The sequence below is a fragment of the Lithobates pipiens genome, unplaced genomic scaffold (genome assembly GCF_037356315.1).
Source record: "Lithobates pipiens isolate NorthernLeopardFrog02 unplaced genomic scaffold, aLitPip1_a1.2 Scaffold_19, whole genome shotgun sequence".
NCBI lineage: Eukaryota > Metazoa > Chordata > Amphibia > Anura > Ranidae > Lithobates > Lithobates pipiens.
This window is the reverse complement of record NW_027507764.1, coordinates 386561881-386582342: the sequence shown is the minus strand read 5'-3', so window position 1 is coordinate 386582342 and position 20462 is coordinate 386561881. Positions and strand designations below refer to the sequence as shown.

At 39.3% G+C, this 20462-nt stretch overlaps 1 protein-coding gene across 2 annotated transcripts in view; it reads right to left on the bottom strand.

Moving 5' to 3' along the window:
- Positions 1–4519: 4519 nt before the first annotated feature.
- Positions 4520–20462, bottom strand: part of DIPK1C (divergent protein kinase domain 1C) — a 128200-nt gene continuing 112257 nt past the window's right edge. For both annotated transcript variants that reach the window (XM_077492365.1, XM_077492364.1), the window contains one exon: positions 4520–8903. In XM_077492365.1, the coding sequence (XP_077348491.1) occupies positions 8709–8903 (195 nt within the window). In that variant the 3' untranslated portion in view covers positions 4520–8708. The remainder of the gene's footprint in view (positions 8904–20462) is intronic.

The following is a 20462-nucleotide window of genomic DNA, read 5'->3' as shown; positions in this document are numbered from 1 at the left end:
CACAAATGACCCCATTTTAGAAAGTAGACACCCCAAGCTATTTGCTGAGAGGCATGTTGAGTCCATGGAATATTTTATATTTTGCCACAAGTTGCGGGAAAATTACAAACTTTTTTTTTTTTTTTTTTTTTCACAAAGTTGTCACTAAATGATATATTGCTCACGCATGCCATGGGCATATGTGAAATGACACCCCAAAATAAATTCTGCTGCTTCTCCTGAGTACGGGGATACCACATATGTGGGACTTTTTGGGAGCCTAGCCGCGTACGGGGCCCCGAAAACCAAGCACCGCCTTCAGGCTTTCTAAGGGCGTTACAGTTTTGAAGGCCATAAAATGCCAAGATGGCACAAACCCCCCCCAAATGACCCCATTTTGGAAAGTAGACACCCCTAAATTTAGGGGTACACTAGTGAGACTAGGTAATAAATGGCGGGTGCCCTGAAACTATAAAAAAATAACTAACCAACCAGCGTCACCTGTAACAGTTATATGGTGATCACTGGTGAAAGGGTTAACTAGGGGGCAATTAGGGGGCTTTATGCGGTAGTATATGGGGGTCCCTGGCGCTATAAAAAGCTGCAGCGAACCTAAATACCTACCTGCCTAACTAATACAGCGATCAGAAAAACGATCGCTTATTAGGCTGGGTTCACACTGGAGCGATGCGGGAACGCCACGAATGCGCGGCGGGTTCCCGCATCGCATGCCTCCCGGCGGCAGTTCACACTGCCCTATACGAACTGCTGGGAGTGTCAGTGAAATGTTACTGACACCCCCAGATCAGTTCGCATATCGCAGTGCGATCTGCAAACTCGGATCGCATGGTGTGAACACCCATGCGATCCGATTCTGCTGCGGGCCAAAAAAAGGGTCCCGTGCGAATTTGCGGCGGGTGCGGCGGGTGCGGCGAATGGCTGAACTCGAATCGCACAGAGATCGGATGTGATTTGCACTGCAGTGCGGTGCGAATCACATTCGTTCTCATAAACCGCTGCAATGTGAACCCAGCCTTAGTGACACTGGCGACGGGGGGTGATCACGGGGTTAAACCTTTATTGGGGGGGGTTAGGGGGGTACATTAGAACTAAAGGGGGCTAACCCTAACTGCCCTAACAGTTATTACAGTCACAAATGACACCAATGCAAAAAAAAAAAAAAAAATGACATTGGTGTCACTGTGACTGGGGGGCAGGGGTAATTGGGGGGGTGATCGGGGGGTAAAGGGGGGGTGTGAGTGTGCCTGGCATATTCTACTGTGTGTGTAGAGTGTTGGTGCAACTCACCGATCCGCTCTCCTCCGTGTCGGAACGAAAAATACCGACACGGAGGAGAGAATACATCACTTCCTCTCCTGTGTTTACATTACAGGAGAGGAAGTGATGTCACCGGGGATTTCTATTCGTCGGGAGCGATCGCGAGGGGGTGGCCATGAATGAATGGCCGCCCCCTCGTCCCGGATCGCTCCCGGACGAAAACCGACCGCCGCAGGCACCGGGCGGGGGCCCGATCGGGCCCCCGACCCGCGGGAGGCAAGGGACGTACATGTATGTCCTTATGCCTGCCCGTGCCATTCTACCGACGTACATCGGCGTGCGGCGGTCGGCAACTGGTTAAACAATGCCTTTGGTGGTGCTTTGTGAAGAGGTCTCTGCATTAGAGCTCATTAACACTATCAGTTGGGGGGCAGTAAAACCTGACATATCATTGGAGTCTTGCTAATACATTTCTAAAAAATAAATAAATATATTAAATAAAAAGCACACCCCAGTGATCTTTGATCTTTTCCGTGTTTTTCAGTTTGATTTCCACCTCTCAAAGGTTGCCTACCCTTGGTGTAGACTAGAGAATAGTAAACTCTCAGTTTGCAGTGTTTCTCACAACAGCTGGAGTTAAGGTCACCATACACAGCTCGACTTTCTCATGTTCATCCCATGGGCTGAGTGAGTGAAAATAAATCAATTTCCCATCCACGCTAACAGTGTAGATGGAGGACTCTCCACTGCTGCTATTGTATCCAGACAGCTGCAGCATCCGTGGCTGCCTGAATACAATTGTGTTACCAAAGACTGACTGTATCTGAACATTTTCGGTTCAATTCATTTTTTAAATAAACTTTTGTGGTTCTTTCCAGGCCCCCCCGCAGCTCAAATTTCAACGAATTTAGCCGGAATCTAAGAAATTTTGAGCTGTCCATGGGGACCTATAGACAGTGAAATGGTAGACAGTCTTTTATTGCTGTTTCTTCAGGTTCTGATAGATGATATCATTAGGTAATTCCACAGTAAGTCCATTTAAAAGGGCTGGCAAAAGTGTTACTTCTATCTGTCTAAGAAAACCATCTATCTTTATGATCAATGTACTTCCTAAAACTCACAACTATATTATTGAAAATATAATTTTTCAAATGTACAGCATAAAAATGCATAGGTATTAACTGTACTACTGAAATTAATTATGCAAAACACTCATATATTTAAGGCACAGTTTATGTTCCAGTTTAAGAAAAGGGGCGCTTAGATTTGTTTTTTGCTATTTAATGTAATCTATGTTTTATTCACCTTTCCTGTTAGACTGAGTTTTTTTTCTTCTTTTGGCCTTCATGACTGTGACAACATATTCTAGAAAACTGCCGTGCAAAATTCCCTTTAAAGTCTGATGTATGCAGTAATATGAGTACAGAGAACAGCTATAGCCCCTCTCTTCACCTAAGCACATATCCCAGACTGCCATTATCTTGCATTGCTACTGTTCAGTGAGACTTTGGAGGGTTAGATTATAGAATATCTTTTTTTAAGCTCCACTTTCTTAAGTGACCTATCCTCATTTTTATTCAAATGCAACTTTTATCCTAAACAAAGGCGTCCTTATAACTCAACCCAATGAGCACCGAATGGATACATTTCCTCCATATACAAGCTATACCCTTCTTCCACTGTTTTTCATTACTACTCTGACTTTTTCTTTACGTTTCCCTTGGGCCCTTGATTCATGTTTCCATCTCACTATAGTTCTGGGCCTTACCCTAGGTGTGAGGCTTAGCATTATAAACTATATTACTTTCATTTGACTTTCCTCACTAACCCTAACATGGATATCACTTTCACGTCTCGTTGCGATACGGACTTGTTTACGCTGGATGATCATTTTTTAATTTCATGTACTCTCTTATGGATCTCTATGTCTCTGTCACTGGACTATGGTCTGTGTTCTGTGCTGTTTCCTACAATTTTAAAGTTTTAATAAACATATATTGTTAAAAAAAACTCCAATTTAAAATCTCATTCTTTAAAATGATACCCACCAACCTAAAGAAGGGAAATCCAGAAATAAGTCAAAATGGTGGAACTTTTAATGAACTGAAAATGATGCAATTTTTTTGTGAAGCATTTCAAAATAATGTGTTTTTCTTTTAAAAATAATTAAAAATCTATATTGCTTCCAAGATGGTGAATGACTGAATCAATAAAACCTACTTAAATGTTTTGTGGATCACTTAATTTTTAGTGCCAAAGCACATTGAAAAGTACCATAAGGCACTCTTAATTACAGAGTAAGTGCAATCCATTCCCTTAACAGAACAAATCGATGACACTGATATGTTAAAAGAGCTAAATGTAATTGACTGACGATTAAACTTTTTCAGGCTTTTGACTTTCTTTTCTTGCTTGTGTTTTATGCAAGCTCAGCAAAGGCTTACACATACTAAAAGCAAAACGGCTCTTCACTTTGGAAGGGAATGTGCTCAAGACCTTAACAAAAAGTGAAGCTGCACTGATTCACCCAATCACGTTCATGCCCTTTTTTATTTTCCTTGCACATGATTGGGTATTCTTTACAAAGTGAAATCTCAATACTACATTCACAATGCTCTAGGGCAAATTACTTTTAAAAGTCAATATCATATTTGCTTTAGTAAATCATCCCTACCGCATGACATCAGTGACCAATTTTTATTGTGTAGATCTAACTAGAGAAGCAGAACTTTAGATTTGTACGAAACGCTTACAAGGACTTCTATACACAGTTACTGAGACTTTTGTCTGCCGCTATCCCACATTATTATGCATGTCAAACTGACATCCTTAAAGAGTCGCCGAAGACAGTTTGAATGCACTAAACTATTGCAATTCTTACTAGTAGCCAAAAATCCCCATTTTTATTTAATTTCAAAGTAAGCAATTGTTTGGAAGAAACATATTTTTACATATACTTTAAAAAGACCTTTGCTCTATCCCTTCTTTTATTCTGATATATGCATTAAGGTGACTGTGCTTTAACTTACATGCCCAAAAACCCCTACTAAGTGCAGTTCAGTTATTTCACATACAAGGTAATAGATTCAGTAAAAGGAAAACTCCAGCATAGAGCAGGTGATCCAGTTTGTTTTTTTCTGTACTTTATTATTAGCAGCACTGTTTTCTTGCAGGCTTTAAACATCACATAATTATAATAAAAAATCCTTGTTAAAGAGTTACCATTTTAAAATGCCATGAAATATAGTTCGTAAAGTATAACTTTGACTTTTCAGTATTTTTATTTTAGTTTAGTTTTATTTATTATACCTTCTGTTGACTGCAGAATAAATGGGCATCAGTCAGCACTCAAAAAGTAACATTTATGGATGTAAGGCTGAACCCAAGGCTGATATAAAAAACATCAAATAATGCAGCTATGTAATTTAAAAAAAACGAATTTTAAATGCAGGATAGGCAGGCGGAGGGGGAATGGAATGTTTTTAAGAATAGGTATATTAAGACTTTTAAGGTAGCACAGACTGTAAGTGGAAGAGGCGGTACAAGAAGCCTATCAGGTGAATTACATAGATTGGATATAGGATGGTTAACCTAGCTTCATGACTTAACCATAGTAGAGAAAATTCAGGTCACTAACCTGGCTGCACAATTTGGCAGAACTATGTGCCGTAAATCAAGTGCATTGTACTATCAAGCATTTTATGGAACTCTATATTATTATAAAATTGGAGTTCCAGCCTCTTAAAAAATATATAAAAGTCAACAGCTACAAATAATGTAGCTGCTGACTTTTAATATAAGGACACTTACCTGTCCAGGGATCTCCCAATGTCGCTCCCCCCCGAAGCCGATTGCAACTAAGGGAAACTTCAGGCTTCACAGTCGGTTTCCTTCTGAGCATGTGAGAGTTGTGTTGCTCTTCCTGATTGGCCCCGTCGCCTTCTGGAACACACACAGGTCCCAGAAGGCAGCAGGGGGTAGGAGGAGGGTCGGATGCAAATCCTGAGGGGACGTACCTCGCAACAGCGGTGTAGGACAAAAGCCCTGCTGGAAAAACGGTACAAAATGCCCCCCATGCAAAAAAGGATGTCCAAATACGAAAGGGGGGTGGGTTGCTTGATTGGATTACACCTAGTTTGATTTTAGCCTATCTTGAGGTAGCAATGTGATTCCTCTATATATAATAAAAATTAAGTAAATGGAATGACTGCAGTCCAATTATTTGCTGCCATACTTTCTAGTTTACTATTTACAGTTCAAACTTTGCATAATGACCATTTTATAAGGAACATAATTTAAAATGTAGTTCACAGGTATGTAGGATAAAAATGTAGGTTAAAAAAGGTCATATTAGATTGTGTGTGGAATAGAGCATATTATATTCAGATGTACAGCAGCAGAGTAAACAGCAATAGCACCAGGACCAATGAAACCACAGGGAGCATTGAATCAAAAACTAGGAGAAAGACATGCATTGGCATTGATCCCAGCAACCAGTCTGATAGCAACTACCATGTTTATTATTCGAAAAGGAAATATACCTTCAGACTACTTGTTATGGGCTGCAACTTGAGTTTACCTTTTATGTAAATTTTTTATGTAATACTCTTGATTTGCCATTCCATTTGATTGTTTCTGTAAAAGAAAGGATCTACACTTTCTGCTTATTAGTTAAAGAAGACTATATTAAAGCAGTTGAAACTATGGCTGGTTAAAAAAAAAATTGCATACTGTGCTAGTATGCATCATATACTAGCACATTATGAAATAATTACCTTAGAATGAAGCCCTTCCGTGGCAGGCTATCACTGCTGAGAGAGCTGACATCTTCACCCAGTCTTTTTTCCAGGTTGAGCGCTCTGGCTGTGAGATTGACCGGAGCCACGATGAAGTTCCTCCCAGTTCCGCTCTGAAGCTCTGAAGTTCCAGCAAGGTATACCAGATCTTCAGAGCACATGTGCCGGTGATGTCATCGGCTGCATCCAGGCTGAATATCTCCTAAACAGTGCACGTTTAGGAGATATTCATTTTACCTACAGGTAAGCCTTATTACAGGCTTATCTGTAGGTAAGAATTACAAATTGCCACCACTTTAAGCTAGGGATGCAACGTATTCTTCAGAGATCCCTCTACTACCGGTATATGGTTTTCAAGTAGTCCTTTCTTATCAGCCTGTGTGTGTGTGTGTGTGTGTGTGTTCTAAATAATGAAAAGTAATGCTATCTTTACCAGGTTCTAATTTTGTTTTATCATAATTACTCTGAATATTCCCTGCATTATTATAAAATAATGTCTAGGATCACTTACAAACTGTGGTGCAACTTGGGTAGCATCATAACAAACTTATTTACATGAAACTATAACATAAAATGTTTTTGAATTTGAAAAGAATTCACTAATTACCACAAAATATTACTCCAAATAAAGTTTGTTATTCACATTCTGGCTACATCATCGAAGACCCACTAAACAAACACAAACACACATACACACACCAACTTCCTGCTCATGAGGAGTAGGCAGAGTTAAGGTTAACCTGACACAAGCCTAGGCAATTCTAGATAAACGTATGATGAAAATAGTTATAAAGGTAAATGTTACCTTTGATGAAAACCACAGGTCAGAATGATCAGCAAATCCAGAGATATAGACAGCTGTTGTATATCTATTCTTTTTCCTGTAATGTTTGAGCATAACCCTCTTTTACCACCTCATGAGTCCTTCAATGTGATGAATGGTCTCACTGGCCAGTAGGGAGGCTTTGAATGTGAAATAATAAGCAGCCAAATTCTGAATTTGCAGGAAAGATAAGAATTGTATATAAATGTACCTGATGATAACTTTAGATCTGCTGATTGTTTTGTCATGTGGTTTTCCTTGAAGGAAACCTCAGCTCATGTAGTTTCCATCATATTATATACAAATTCAATCAGTGCAGAACACTGTTAACGTGATTCCACAACACCTTACTAATAATCCAAATAATGCAAAATTAGTGTAGCGCAACAATATAATGTGGATAAGATGGTGAAAACTCCAAAACACCACTGTGCAGTTCATGACCCTCTACCTTCAGTCTTCATCAAGTGTCGTACGTGCCTTCCCCCAATAGATGAAAGTCCTGTTCACCTCATAAAAGATCAAATAACTCTCATCAATATGCCACGGATGACTATACTATACTGAGGAAGCCCAATCACAGGGCACAATGCCTATAGGAGGGAAGAGCCTAGCTTGTGACGTCATACCACCGCCATCTTAGGCCGCGTACACACGGGCGGATTGTCTGTCCAACTTAGTCCGCTGAACCGTGTTTCAGCGGACAATCCGCTCGTGTGTGGGCTTCAGCGGACTTATTCAGCGGACTGTCTGACGAACAAAGTCTTACGGAATTTCCGTAATTTTGTCCGTTCAAACTTGGTTTTGTCCGTCCAAACTTGGTTTCAGCGGACAGTCCGCTCGTGTGTAGGCAAGTTGGACGGACTAAGTATGGCGCATGCTCAGAAAGGATTTACACGGCTGAAGGTTGCATTGCAGTGTATAGGATGTTGTTTTTCTAGTCCCGTCGTACGTGCTGTACACGTCATCACGCACGCTTTCAGCGGACTGTCTGCTCATCGTGTGTGGTCAAGTCCGTTAATTCAAATTTTGAACGGACTGTCTGTCGGATTGTCTGACGAACTTAGTTGGGCAGACAATCCGCCCGTGTGTACGCGGCCTTAGAATGTGATGCTGTGAGTTGGAAATGTCATAGTATTAATAAGCCTTACTGTCTGCTATTTTTGTAAGTGTTTTTAATCTTTTTGGGTGTCCAATACATTTTATAAAATTGAGAGCACTATGGTTTTGCCTTTGTGTTTCATGGGATCTATACCTTATGGCAAATGACTATACTTGATATCAAAGAGTATGCAAACTCTGGACTCAAAGTAGGACCATGAAGGGGGTTATCTAAAGAGTATAGTTGTCCCTGGGGTATTGATGAGCGTTATTTGATCTTTTATGAGGTTTTATGAGGTTTCACCTATTGGGTGGAGACATATATGACACTTGATTAACATTGAAGATAGAGAGTCGTGATTTCCAAAGTGGTGTTTTTTTCACCATTTAATATGGACTATATCTATAATACTATTAATCACATTATATTGTTCCGCTACACAAATGTTTGATTATTTATGCTCAGTTTGAATATTCCATGTTTGTCACTGGTTTACACTAAACAATGCTCCAGTTATCTTATGTACAATGGCATCCCTGCAGAACCTTTAATATGTAAAATACATTACATGTAAAGCATTGCCTTTCTTTTAATAAGATTCATAAATGTAGCAAAATAAGTTGTATGACTTCTTTTAGTTCTTTGTGCCATTAAACCACGGATGCAATGCATCAACTTCAAATGGCCTTCATCTCACAGCTCCAAAAAAATACTTCCAGAAATGTATAGTTCACATATTTCTTCTCTGTAGTTTTTTTTGACTTGACCGCAATAACTGGTATAACTGTGTAAAAAGTGTCTCCTCATTTGCAGATTGAGCGCATTGTTGCACAGCTCTGTGCAGTTCAGCTTGAAGGGGATAGGGACCAGTAGACTCCATGATGCTCACACTGAACCAGCGACGGAATATCTTGTCACATATAACCTGTGGGTGAACACAAAGAATATCTGTCTTATTTTGTCTTACCAAGACGGTTAAGGAATCTTTTAACTTTAGGCGATCCTGGCCTAATCTTTTGTATTTCTCTATACAGTCATACCCCACTCTTACGTACACAATGGGATTTATTTACTAAAGCTGGAAAGTGCAAAATCAGGCTCCCTTTTGCATAGAAACCAATGAACTTACAGGTTTTATTACCAAAGCTTAATTGAACAAGCTGGGGTTAGAAGCTCATTGGTTTCTATGTAGAAGTGAGCCTGATTTTGCACTTTCCAGCTTTAGTAAATAAACCCCAACATGTACTTAAAAGTGGGATATGCCTGTACATAATATACTTTTGTTAGTTACTCATAAATATTGTGAAAGGCAAAGAGCAGAAGAATTTATGGATTCAGATTTTTAATAGGAATAGAATATTGTAATGTGAAACATGTTCTCAAGAACATTATTTATGACACTGAATGAGATACAATATATTGATTATTATATAATAGAGACTTGTCAATTACCTGTTCTTGTCATCCTTAAACTAGATCAATATGCTATGTTATGTTTACAGCCATGCTTAGATAGTAAATAATGGAAGGGCTGAAGTGCCTTTCCTGAAGATAAACTGCCCCAGGCTGCCTCTGATGCTAGTCATGTGACCAAAAGATAGGTATTTGTTCATGTGATCTGTGATGCTGAAGGGGAAGATTAGTATTCAGACTGGCTGATCCTATTTCTTCAGCAGAAATCACATGACCAAGTTCAAAGGCTTTTTTTCAGCCATATAACTGGCAGTGGATGAAGGCCAAAAACAGCATTTTTTTAAGGAAAGTATTTTTTATCCTTTTCTAACTGTTCATCTTTCCAGACCAGCAAGGATTTAATAGTTCAGAGTAACCATCCTAATATGGATCTACTTTAATTATCAAATGAAATATATCCTGTTGCACAGAAACCAAAACAGAAATCAGAGGAAATGAAGAGTAATAAAAGAAAGGACAGAATGATACAGTGGAGACTATATTCCTATTCCACAGTAATTGTTTGAGTACTTTGAAATAGCTCTTTGATAAGTATGCAATAAAGCACTGACAATTCATGAGTTATGTTTGCTAATGACAAATAATTTTAAATGTGGTGAACGCTATGTGTAAAGAACTTATCTTTTTTTATAAGAACTTTTTATTGAGTATAACAAAGATACTATACAAAAACCAAAGGCAAGATTTAGGGCGCCATAACAAAGCCATCAAGTTCAAGAGATATAAATCCAAGCATACTATCGAGATTACAAGGAATACAACCTTAGGATTTACCATGTGGCTTCCATGGAGTGAAAAGCCTGGAGAAATGAAAGGAAAATCCCATAAGTGCCGTCAAGGCACATATTTAAGTCATGTATGTGTTTTCTCTAAAGTAAAATTGTTTCTCTATAACATAATTTATAGCTTTTATAAAAATGATTCTATATGAGTGCCAACTACTACTACCATAAAGTTATATATGTGAAAACTGGCACCTTCAGATTCTTTTTGCTTTATTATGACTGAATTTTAAACTCTGGAAGCATTTACATTTGAACAGGGATTAGAAAATGATAACTGCTAATAAAAAAGCTAATAAAAAAAGATGTAAAAATATTTGTTGAAAAAAATTCTACCAATCCAGGAGTGTGCTATTTTACGCCAGTCTTGTAAATCATGCATAGTTCAGAGTTAGAATAGTGAATAGCTGAGTTTATTTAGTAGGAGAAGTTGGAAAAATATACATTCCATATAAAGTATAGATCCACTCCAGAGATAAAATGAATCATTAGACTGGCTGGGGAAAGGGTAGAAATGTAAAAGCCGACCTTTCATTTGCAAATAGCAAATTCTATATCATGTATCATGACACAGTGCACTAACATTAGCAATCTTCAGTAAAAGAAATAAAGAATGCTAATATTGATACTTACCATACAGAGCTGATGCAGGGTCATGTGACCAAACATGTCCCTTTCAAGTCATCAGACCCAGAACCCAGCAGGACCCTGAAAAGGAACCCTTAGCCCCCAAGAAACCTAACATCTAAAGTGAGCCCTTAACATTCATCGCTCAACCCTAAAGCCAACACTTAATGTTTATTCTAAAACAATCCCAACACTAATGAATCTCTTTAAAGTGGAGTTCCGCCAGGAAAAAAAAAAAATTAAAGTCAGCAGCTACAAATACTGCAGCTTCTGACTTTTAAAATAAGGACACTTACCTGTGCAGGGCTCCCAAAATGTCCTCACTCAAAGCCGTCACGTCCCTCGGCTCTGGGTGGAGGTGCCGGCCTTGCAGCTTCCCAGCCTGGTTCCCTACTGCCAATGCGCGAGTTCTGCTGCGCATTCTGAGTGATCCCTGCTGTCTTCTGGGACCTGTGTGTCTCACAGAAGACAGCAGGGGGGGCAGAGGAGGGGCCAGACATGGAGTAGATCGTTGCAGACTCTGCATAAGTCTTTCGCCGGAAGTGGGAGCAAATACCTGTATTAGACAGGCATCTGCCCCCCCCCCCTGCCCCCCCAAAAGGTGCCAAATGTGACACTGGAGAGGGAAGTAACCGGATAAGTGGAAGTTCCATTTTTGGTTGGAACACCACTTTAACTAAGCCCTTAACATCCCTGGTGGTATGATTATTTCAGATTTTTGATTCTCAAAGCAGTACAATGCTTTGCATGGGAATATGCCGCTTTAGATTATAGGCGTGTAATTCTTAGAAATAACACACTTAAATCTGTCCAAACTAGTAGACATCCCGGGTATGATAAACTTTGAAACACAAAATCATAAATTATATTATAATAAATAACTATAAATAATTATAACAAATAATAATATAATAATAATAAAAATTATTCAATAATATAATCAAATCAAAAACAAAGAAATTTGTTCAGTTGCAGAATTGTCGCTGTCGTCACTTTCAGTGTTTGATGACTAATATCCCCACAAATCACTATCTCTCAATTCTGGGAGTGATTCTAATTTATTATCGCTGTTTTCTAGCTGGTCTAAAACCGCTTTTGATGTAAAGGAACAGTTTTGGTTGCTATGGACATTCTCCAGTTTCCAGACAGAAATAACAGTATTTATAATATAAAACTGCATGCAGGGCCCTGCACAAACCACTAGGGACAAAGGGGATGTGAAATTATTTGATACAGTGATGTAATCTGTAAGATTACAGTATATTGTATGTATTGTGTGTGTTTCCCTTTTTGAATTTGGCACCGTTCTCCATCCACATGCATCGCTGTGATACATCGATTGTAGACATGGCTTGCTCACACAGTTGGGAGACATCGCAGGATCCTGGGGACAAGGTAAGTAACTGTACCTGGATTCTGCAATGCGATCCTGAGTGTGGCTAGGGGTTACTGCTTTTGGTACTGAAAATCCACCCCAAGCCACACTCGGGAATACCACCAGGGAGGTTAATAAACCTTTATTCTGCTGCATAGTCATAATATTTTGCACCAGGAGTTTCTGCATAACCAGAAGCCCTGGCAATAAATCATGCATCATTGAGATCCCAGCACTATTCTATTGGGATCTATTCTGATGTTTTTCCTCATTGTTCTGGTAATTTGCTACATTTGGAGCCCTTTAAAGATGAAATGTAGGCAAAATCTTTACTAATAAAGGTACCTCTAATAATGTGTGTTCTACTGGTGGCTGCTGCTTCCTTTTTACACAATGTTACTTACTTACTCACCATTGAGGTTCTGGCTGTAGCACCGTGGTCACAGCAGGTCGCTTGCTATGCAGGTCCTCCATTCAGAAAACATACTGTATTTCAAAGAATTCAAGGCATTCTGTGATTGCATAATGAGAGATTTGACATTCATTCGGCCCCTTGTCCAGTCACAGAATACCTTGTATTCTTTGAAAACAATAAAAGATGTTTTCTGAATGGAAGAAACTGCACAGCAAATGAACCTCTGTTGATGTGCTCCAAACCCAGAAAAGAAACACTACCTTTTTTCCTTCCCTTTTTTCGTATACCGGAGAATGTGACTCCCTCCCCTTCCCACCATATGATAGTGTTAGTGCTTGACAATTGGTTGCTCAGGAGTCAGTGCTGTCACATGTGGGGGGAGAGGTGGGTTAAGTAATCAACCCTGTGTAAGCTCTAACTAGGATCAACTTGGAGCTTACACCTCAGTGGCAAATGCAAATACAAATGCAAAAGTATTCACCTCCTTTGGCATTTTCCGTGTTTTGTCGCCTCACGACCTGAAATTAACATGGATTGTTTGAGGATCATTTAATTTACAGAACATGCCCACAACTTTGAAGATTTTTTTTTTTTTTATTGTGAAGCAAACAACAAATAGGACAAAACAACAGAAAAAGTCAATGTGCTAGTCACCCCCTAAAGTCAATAATTTGTAGAGCCACCTTTTGCTATCACAGCTCTAAGTCACTTTGGATAATTCTCTATGAGCTTGCTACATCTTACCACTGGGATTGTTGCCCATTCTTCCTTGCAAAACTGCTCCAGCTCCTTCAAGTTGCCCACATGCCTTTTCGCAAACTCAAAACGTCACATTTTGTTTTTTTGCTGAAAGTAATGGCTTTCTTCTGACCACTCATAAAGCCCAACTCTATGGAGCGTACAACTTATTGTTGTCGTATTGTGCAGCTCATCCAGGGTAACCTTAGGTATCTGTGCTGCCTCTCTGTTTAATGCCCTCCTTGCCCAGTCCGTGAGTTTTGGTGTGTGGCCGTCTCTTGGCAGGTTTGCTGTTGTGCCATGTTCTTTCCATTTGGTTATGATAGAATTGATGGTGCTCCTAGGGATCGTCAAAGATTTGGATTTTTTTTATAACTTAACCCTGACTTCTACTTCTCAACAACATTGTCCCTTACTTGTTTGGCGAGTTCCTTGGTCTTCATGGCAGTGTTTGGTTAGTGGTGCTTCTTGCTTAGGTGTTGCAGCCTCTGAGGCCTTTCAAAAAGGTGTGTCTATGTAATGACAGATCATGTGATACTTAGATTGCACACAGGTGGACATCATTTCACTAATTATGTGACTTCTGAAGGTAATTGGTTGCACCAGAGCTTTTTATGAGCTTCATAACAAAGAGGGTGAATGCATACGCACATGCCAATAATACGTTTTTTATTTCTGAAAAATAGTTTTATGTATATATTTTTCTAATTTTACTTCACCAGCTTAGGCTATTGTGTTCTGATCCATCACATATAATTCAGATTAAAAGAACATTGAACTAAAGGCTGTAATGTAACAAAATAGGTAAAAAGCCAAGGGGGTGAATCATTTTGTAAGGCACTGTACATGAGGAACAAAAGGGATATAACACTGCATAGGTATAGCACTGGTCCACTTTATCTTACTTGTATTTTTATTGATATGTGTTTATTTAAGCAATCAAATGTGATACAATAGTGTTTGGTGACACATACTTATATAATTACAACACTACAATGATCTTTATATATTAATAAAGTTTCATTCAACATAATCACAGGGGATAGGGACAGGATTACATTAATCCTATAACAACAAAAAACTTTATCAATAAACTTTTCACAAAAATAAAAGGTAACTCACAAAACAATTTGGAGAAAGAGTGGTGGAGTCTTGTTAAATAAATATCCAACAGTAGTAACAGAAACAAAAAATAAAAAGGCAATAAATGGTGGAGAACAAGAGGGAATGAGGTAGGGCTCAGAGGTTCTCAGGTTATTGTACCCCAAGAGGTGAAGGGTAAATTCATCATATGTGATTGCTCTAGCCTAGCCACACCAAGTTTGCACACGTTTTTATGTTTGTTTGGATAGCTATAACAGAAATTTTTTTTTTTTGCTTTCATAGTTAAAAAGTACGTACTTCTCTTGCTGCCCATATTGCTGTAGTGATTGTGGATCACCAGTAATATGGTCCCCAGATCTGGGGATCATACTACTGGTGATCTACAATCTTTGAAAACAAATACAATCATTAGGTTGCAAGAGTCAGAAGTTATATTGATAGCCTATACCTATTTCTATTATGTTTTTAATCCATTGTTCTCTGTCATAAAGTTTTGTCTGTTTACTGCATCAGCTTGTGTTGTTGCTCAAGTCTCATCTTTGAGGGTTCTTCTCTTTTTTGCACATACATACAGGGATGTTGGCAACCACAAGCCACCGCTAAAAAACGCTTTCTGTAGCGACATGGAAGTCATCAGGAAGTACAAGTAAATGTTGAAGGGGGGGGGGGGGTGCAGGCAATCAACTCACTGAGAAGTGTCCGCTTCACAACACATTTTGGGGATGATCCCTCAACGACGTGGTGTTTGGTGCCATGGGCAGCAGATGAGATAAGTATTTATAGTCCTTTCAGGCAAATGCTTTATTTAGAATTCCATATTGGCAACGGGGTTGGTTTACATGTGATGCTAAAAATACCACACTATCATAGAAAAGCCAAGCAGTAAAATTTCAGAAAGCAGTCGGCCATCGCAGCCTACGTAATTCTCCAGCAGAGGTTTTCTTTTATTATAATAATACTGGGTCTAGAATGATTAAGCAGATTGTTTTTATTGATCTCCTTTTATGTTGATTTTTCAAATTATTAACTGTAGATTACTAGGTACACAAGGAAAGAAGGTCTATTTCCAAAAAGATGTAACATTTATTGTATAAAATATCACCACTGGCAGCTAATAGTGCTTAATAACTAAGACATTTCTGTATATCTGGGATGATTGCCAAACAATTTCAGGTCTCTTTGGAGAAAAACAGGTTTTAATATGATATTAAACAGAGCCCAGGGGCCAAAAGTGCATTGAGTGTATGCAGAAGAAAATCACTAAATGATCTATAAACAGCTTGCATTAAAAGCACTTGATGAGTGGGCCGTGTACAGCGAACAGGCACTCTGCTCAGTTACTTCTATACAAGCAGCCAAGGTGAAAAAAAATAGGGCTGTCTTGTAAGTTGTTATGGGTATGTGCAATGTACAAATCAATGGATTTCCTCGCTGCAAGCGTTATATATTTTAGAGATTTGTGCCAGCAAATTGTTTAAGAGATTAAGAAATAGCTGGGGCTTTACTAGCCATAGAAAGCCATTTACAGGACCTAGAAATAGATGTGCATTCAATGCCCAGTCTTAAAAGGATTTCATAATTAAACTTGAGAGTTTGCCTGGAGAGATATATTCATTTGTAGGAACGCTGCATTTTATTTTTGAAAAGTATTTACAGAAGTAGTTTTGGGGTGCATACGTGGCATACCCCACTTTTAAGTACACAATGGGGTTTATTTACTAAAGCTGGAAAGTGCAAAATCAGGCTCACTTCTGCATAGAAACCAATGAGCTTCTAACCCCAGATTGTTCAATTAAGCTTTAGTAATAAAACATGGACGCTCATTGGTTTCTATGCAGAAGTGACCTGATTTTGCACTTTCCAGCTTTAGTAAATATACCCCATTGTGTACTTAAAAGTGGGGTATGCCTGTACTCATGCTGCTCATTGGTAGATTACTGCATATAGTTAAAGTGGAAGTAAACTCATGGATTTAAACAGTTAAAAAAAAGGCATGCCGGAAATGCTAACTGCACATTGGCTGTGCTCTCAGCCAAACTACCAAACCATCCAATGGCTGGTGTCATAACGAATCACATGTGCAGCACCATAGCAGTTGAAGATTAAACAGAGGCAAAGATGGCAGCTTCCTTGGCTGAAAACGATAGGGGAGTTTACTTCCACTTTAAACTTTAGGCCTCGTTCACACCTATGCAAATTAGATGCGGGTATCCCCGCATCCAATTCACATAGCAGGAGAATGTGACTGGCTCCCTATGGAGCCGGTTCACATACCTCCGTTGTGGCTGCGGAGCGCACTGCACGCTGTGCGTCTTTGGCTCCATTTCAGGGCCAAACTCAGGCATAGAATCGGCCCTGATTTGTCCCTGAAACAGGGAACAGGGACACACAGCACTCCTGTGCTTTCCACAGCGGGTTATAATGTGAACCCGGCCTTAACCTCCCTGGCGGTACCATTATTTCGGATTTTAGGTGCTAAAAGCGGTACCATTATTTTGCATGAAAATTTGGCGTTTTATATTGTAGTCCTGCAATTCTTAGGAATAACTCTCTTAAATCTGTCCAAACCAGAGTCTAGCAGACATCCCAGGTATGATAAAGTTTGAAAAATTAAATCATAAATTATAATATAATAAATAATTATAAATGATTGTACCAAATAATAATATAACAATAATAAAAATTATTCAATAATGTAATCTAATCAAAAACACTGAAATTTGCTCAGTTGCAGAATTGTCACTGTCATTACTTTTCACTATTTGATGACGGATCTCCCCACAAATCGCTATCGCTCAATTCTGCGAGTCATTCTAATTTATTATCGCTGTTTTCTAGCTGGTCTAAAATCATTTTTGATGTACAGTGACAGTTTTGGTTGCTATGGACAATCTCCAGTTTCCAGGCATAAAGAACAGTTTTTACAATATAAAACTGCATGCAGGACACTGGGCAGACCACTAGGGACAAAGGGGATGTGAAATATTTACATACAGCAATGTAATCTGTAAGATTACATTATACTGTATGTATACTGTTTATTTCACTTTTTGAATTTGGCGCCGATCTCCGTGCCCGTGCGTCGCAACGCTCGCAGGGCACGGAGATCGCCGATGTGATAGATCGAGCGAGGCACGGCTCGCTCGTACAGCGGGGAGACATCGCTGGATTCGAAGGAGAAGGTAAGGAAACCTCCTCCTGGATCCAGCGACGCTGTCCCGAGTCTGACTCGGGGATACCGCTTTTGGTATAAAAAATCCACCCCGAGTCAGACTCGGGAATACCGTCAGGGGGGTTAAGGACAAAAACAAAACACCAGTGCACAAAGAAACCCTTGGGAAATAGTCGTAAATCCAATATATAACTTGTTCATTTAGGAAATGGTGTGATAACAGTGTATAAGTTAGACTTAAAGAGCCACATCACTTCTCTCAATCAATAACCATAAAAAAAAAAAACTTTAAAAAAAGTTTTTGCCCAATTTAGGCTCTGTTTCCACTACTGTGAGTTGTTGTGCGACTTGACACATGTGAAGTCGCATGACAAGTCAATATCCATGTATTTCAAGAGTCCCTGTACTAATTGGCGTGACTCAAGTTGCAGCGACTCTAAAAAAGTTTTTTTGTACTAATTTGTTCCGACTTCGGTGCAACTTGTTCTCCCATGGTGCTCACCAGTCGCATGGCATTGCATCAAAAATCACATTGCAAAGTCACACTGTAAACCGCATGACTATGGGGTCGCAATAGTGAAAACCTAGCCTTAAAGTCCAAATAAATATCCACTTCATTGATGGGTAAAAGGCAAAAACACTGATAGCCAAGTAAAAGGAATATAATGTATGTTCACCTGCGACCCAGGACTTCCGCTGTGTGATGCTGTGGTGGTAACAGAAGAAGGTATTACCCAAGAGGGTGGCCAGACCATAGGGGCAAGGAAGCTAACCACTTTGGGGGTCACACAGTGGGAATCCTGGGTTACACGTGAGCATACATTATATTTCTTACTTGGCTTGACTCTCAGTGTTTTTGCCTTTACCCTTCAGTAAAGTGGATGTTTATTTGGGCTCTAAATTGGCCAAAAACTTTTTCTTCTTTAGCCAGTGCAATTTTTTAAATAAGAAATTTCAAGCAAGGGACAAGTAGAGAGGCTGAAAAATAGCCTAAAATAAATCTGTGGTTATACTTAAGAGGCAATTTTACCTGCCCATTCAGAGCAACGTGAGAGTGCCTACTATCAACCCACTTCCCCAGCAAGTTATACCCAACCATTCATGCTCCCACCCGGGCCTTCTTTCTGCTCTTTCTGAGCCCTTGCTTCACTACTCTACTGAAGCAGGACTTCTGGGTGCATGGGACATATGACCTCCCCCATGGGACAGCACTAGAGTCTTAGCCCTTGTACACACGGTCGGAGAATGTGTCCTATCAGACCGTTTTGTCGGATAATCCGACTGTGTGTGGTATGCATCGAACTGTTTCTGTCGGAATATCCGTCGGACCAAATTTTCCAACTTGCTGGAAATATTTTCCGACAAACTGGTCCGATAGGATATATTCTGATCATGTGTAGAGAATTCTGATTGGACAAAGTGCCACGCATGCTCAGATCAAATTCCTACACCAAAGCTATTGGCTACTAGCCTGAACGTAGTCCCGTCGTAACGAAATAACGTCATCACGTTCTGAACGATTGGATTTTCTGACAACTTCATCCGACCGTGTGTATGCAACAGTTTCGGACAAGATCCGTCGGACAAAATCAGACGGACAGAATCCATCGGATTTGGTTTTCGGAATCTCCGACCGTATGTACAAGGGCTTAGTCACTGTCACATTTGTTAGTTACTTATGTAAAGTCCATCTAAATCTACTAGTCCATTTAATACTACTTCCTCCATAGGTTGACAATGCTGCATCTAAGGATGGCTAAGATGCTACTCCATAGATACAGTGGAGGAATGAGGTTATCTTTTCTAAGACAGGACATTTTACCAGATTACCAGGTAAAACTAAAGGAAAAAAACTATAAAAGGTAAAACAAATGCAGCCATAACATTGGCAAGTTTCAATATATTACATTTTTAGTTTTGGGTTTAGATGCCTTTTTTAGCAGCTATGAACAAAAGAGACACAGACCGAACACAGATTTTGGTTCTGATCTATTATGTGGTTTTGCTTGAGAGGGATATACTGTCAAAACATAAATGTCACCATGTTGGGTGAATTAAATAAATGTGATTTTGTAAGCAGCAGTTTTCCTATTACCTTTTGTGCTGTAAATAATATATAGAACAAAGTAATGCTGCTCATTACTATGCATTTCCTTTTAAAAACATAAGACTTTATTCCAAGTGGACAGCTGCTTATAGCAACCACCACATTAATCAGTAATTTTTATCCAAATTACAACATTATAAAGACTGCTTGCTACAGCAACAGGGAAAACAGACATATATTATGCCTCTGATGGGATCCCAATTTTGTGACGATGGATGATAATTTTCATCCTGATAGCTTCACATCTGTGCGTGGTGCTAATGGGCTTTTAAACGCACATTTTACCTCATGTTATTGAAAGCATGATTAGCATGATTGACAGAACAATGTCTTGCCTTGCCATGCATTTTGGAAGCTCCCCTCTGCCAATACATCTTGTAAAGACACTCTAAAATGTGTGTTGCAGTGCACCACAAATCACAAATAGAAACCGTCTGTGAACTGTGGTACAGTGCGTTTACAGAAAGAAAAAAATATGTCTGGTTTTTGGTGCATTCAAGATGAATAGGCTGCCTTAACACAACACATATCAACATACAAAATCGCTCATGTTAATGTGCTAGAAAGGGAAATACCTTTTGGACATTATTTCCCCTTTAAATGGCTTTGTACTGTTTTATTAAAAGTACAAAAAAATCAAGGCACTATAAAGATGAAATAGGATGAATGAGTAACATGCTTCACAGAAGTG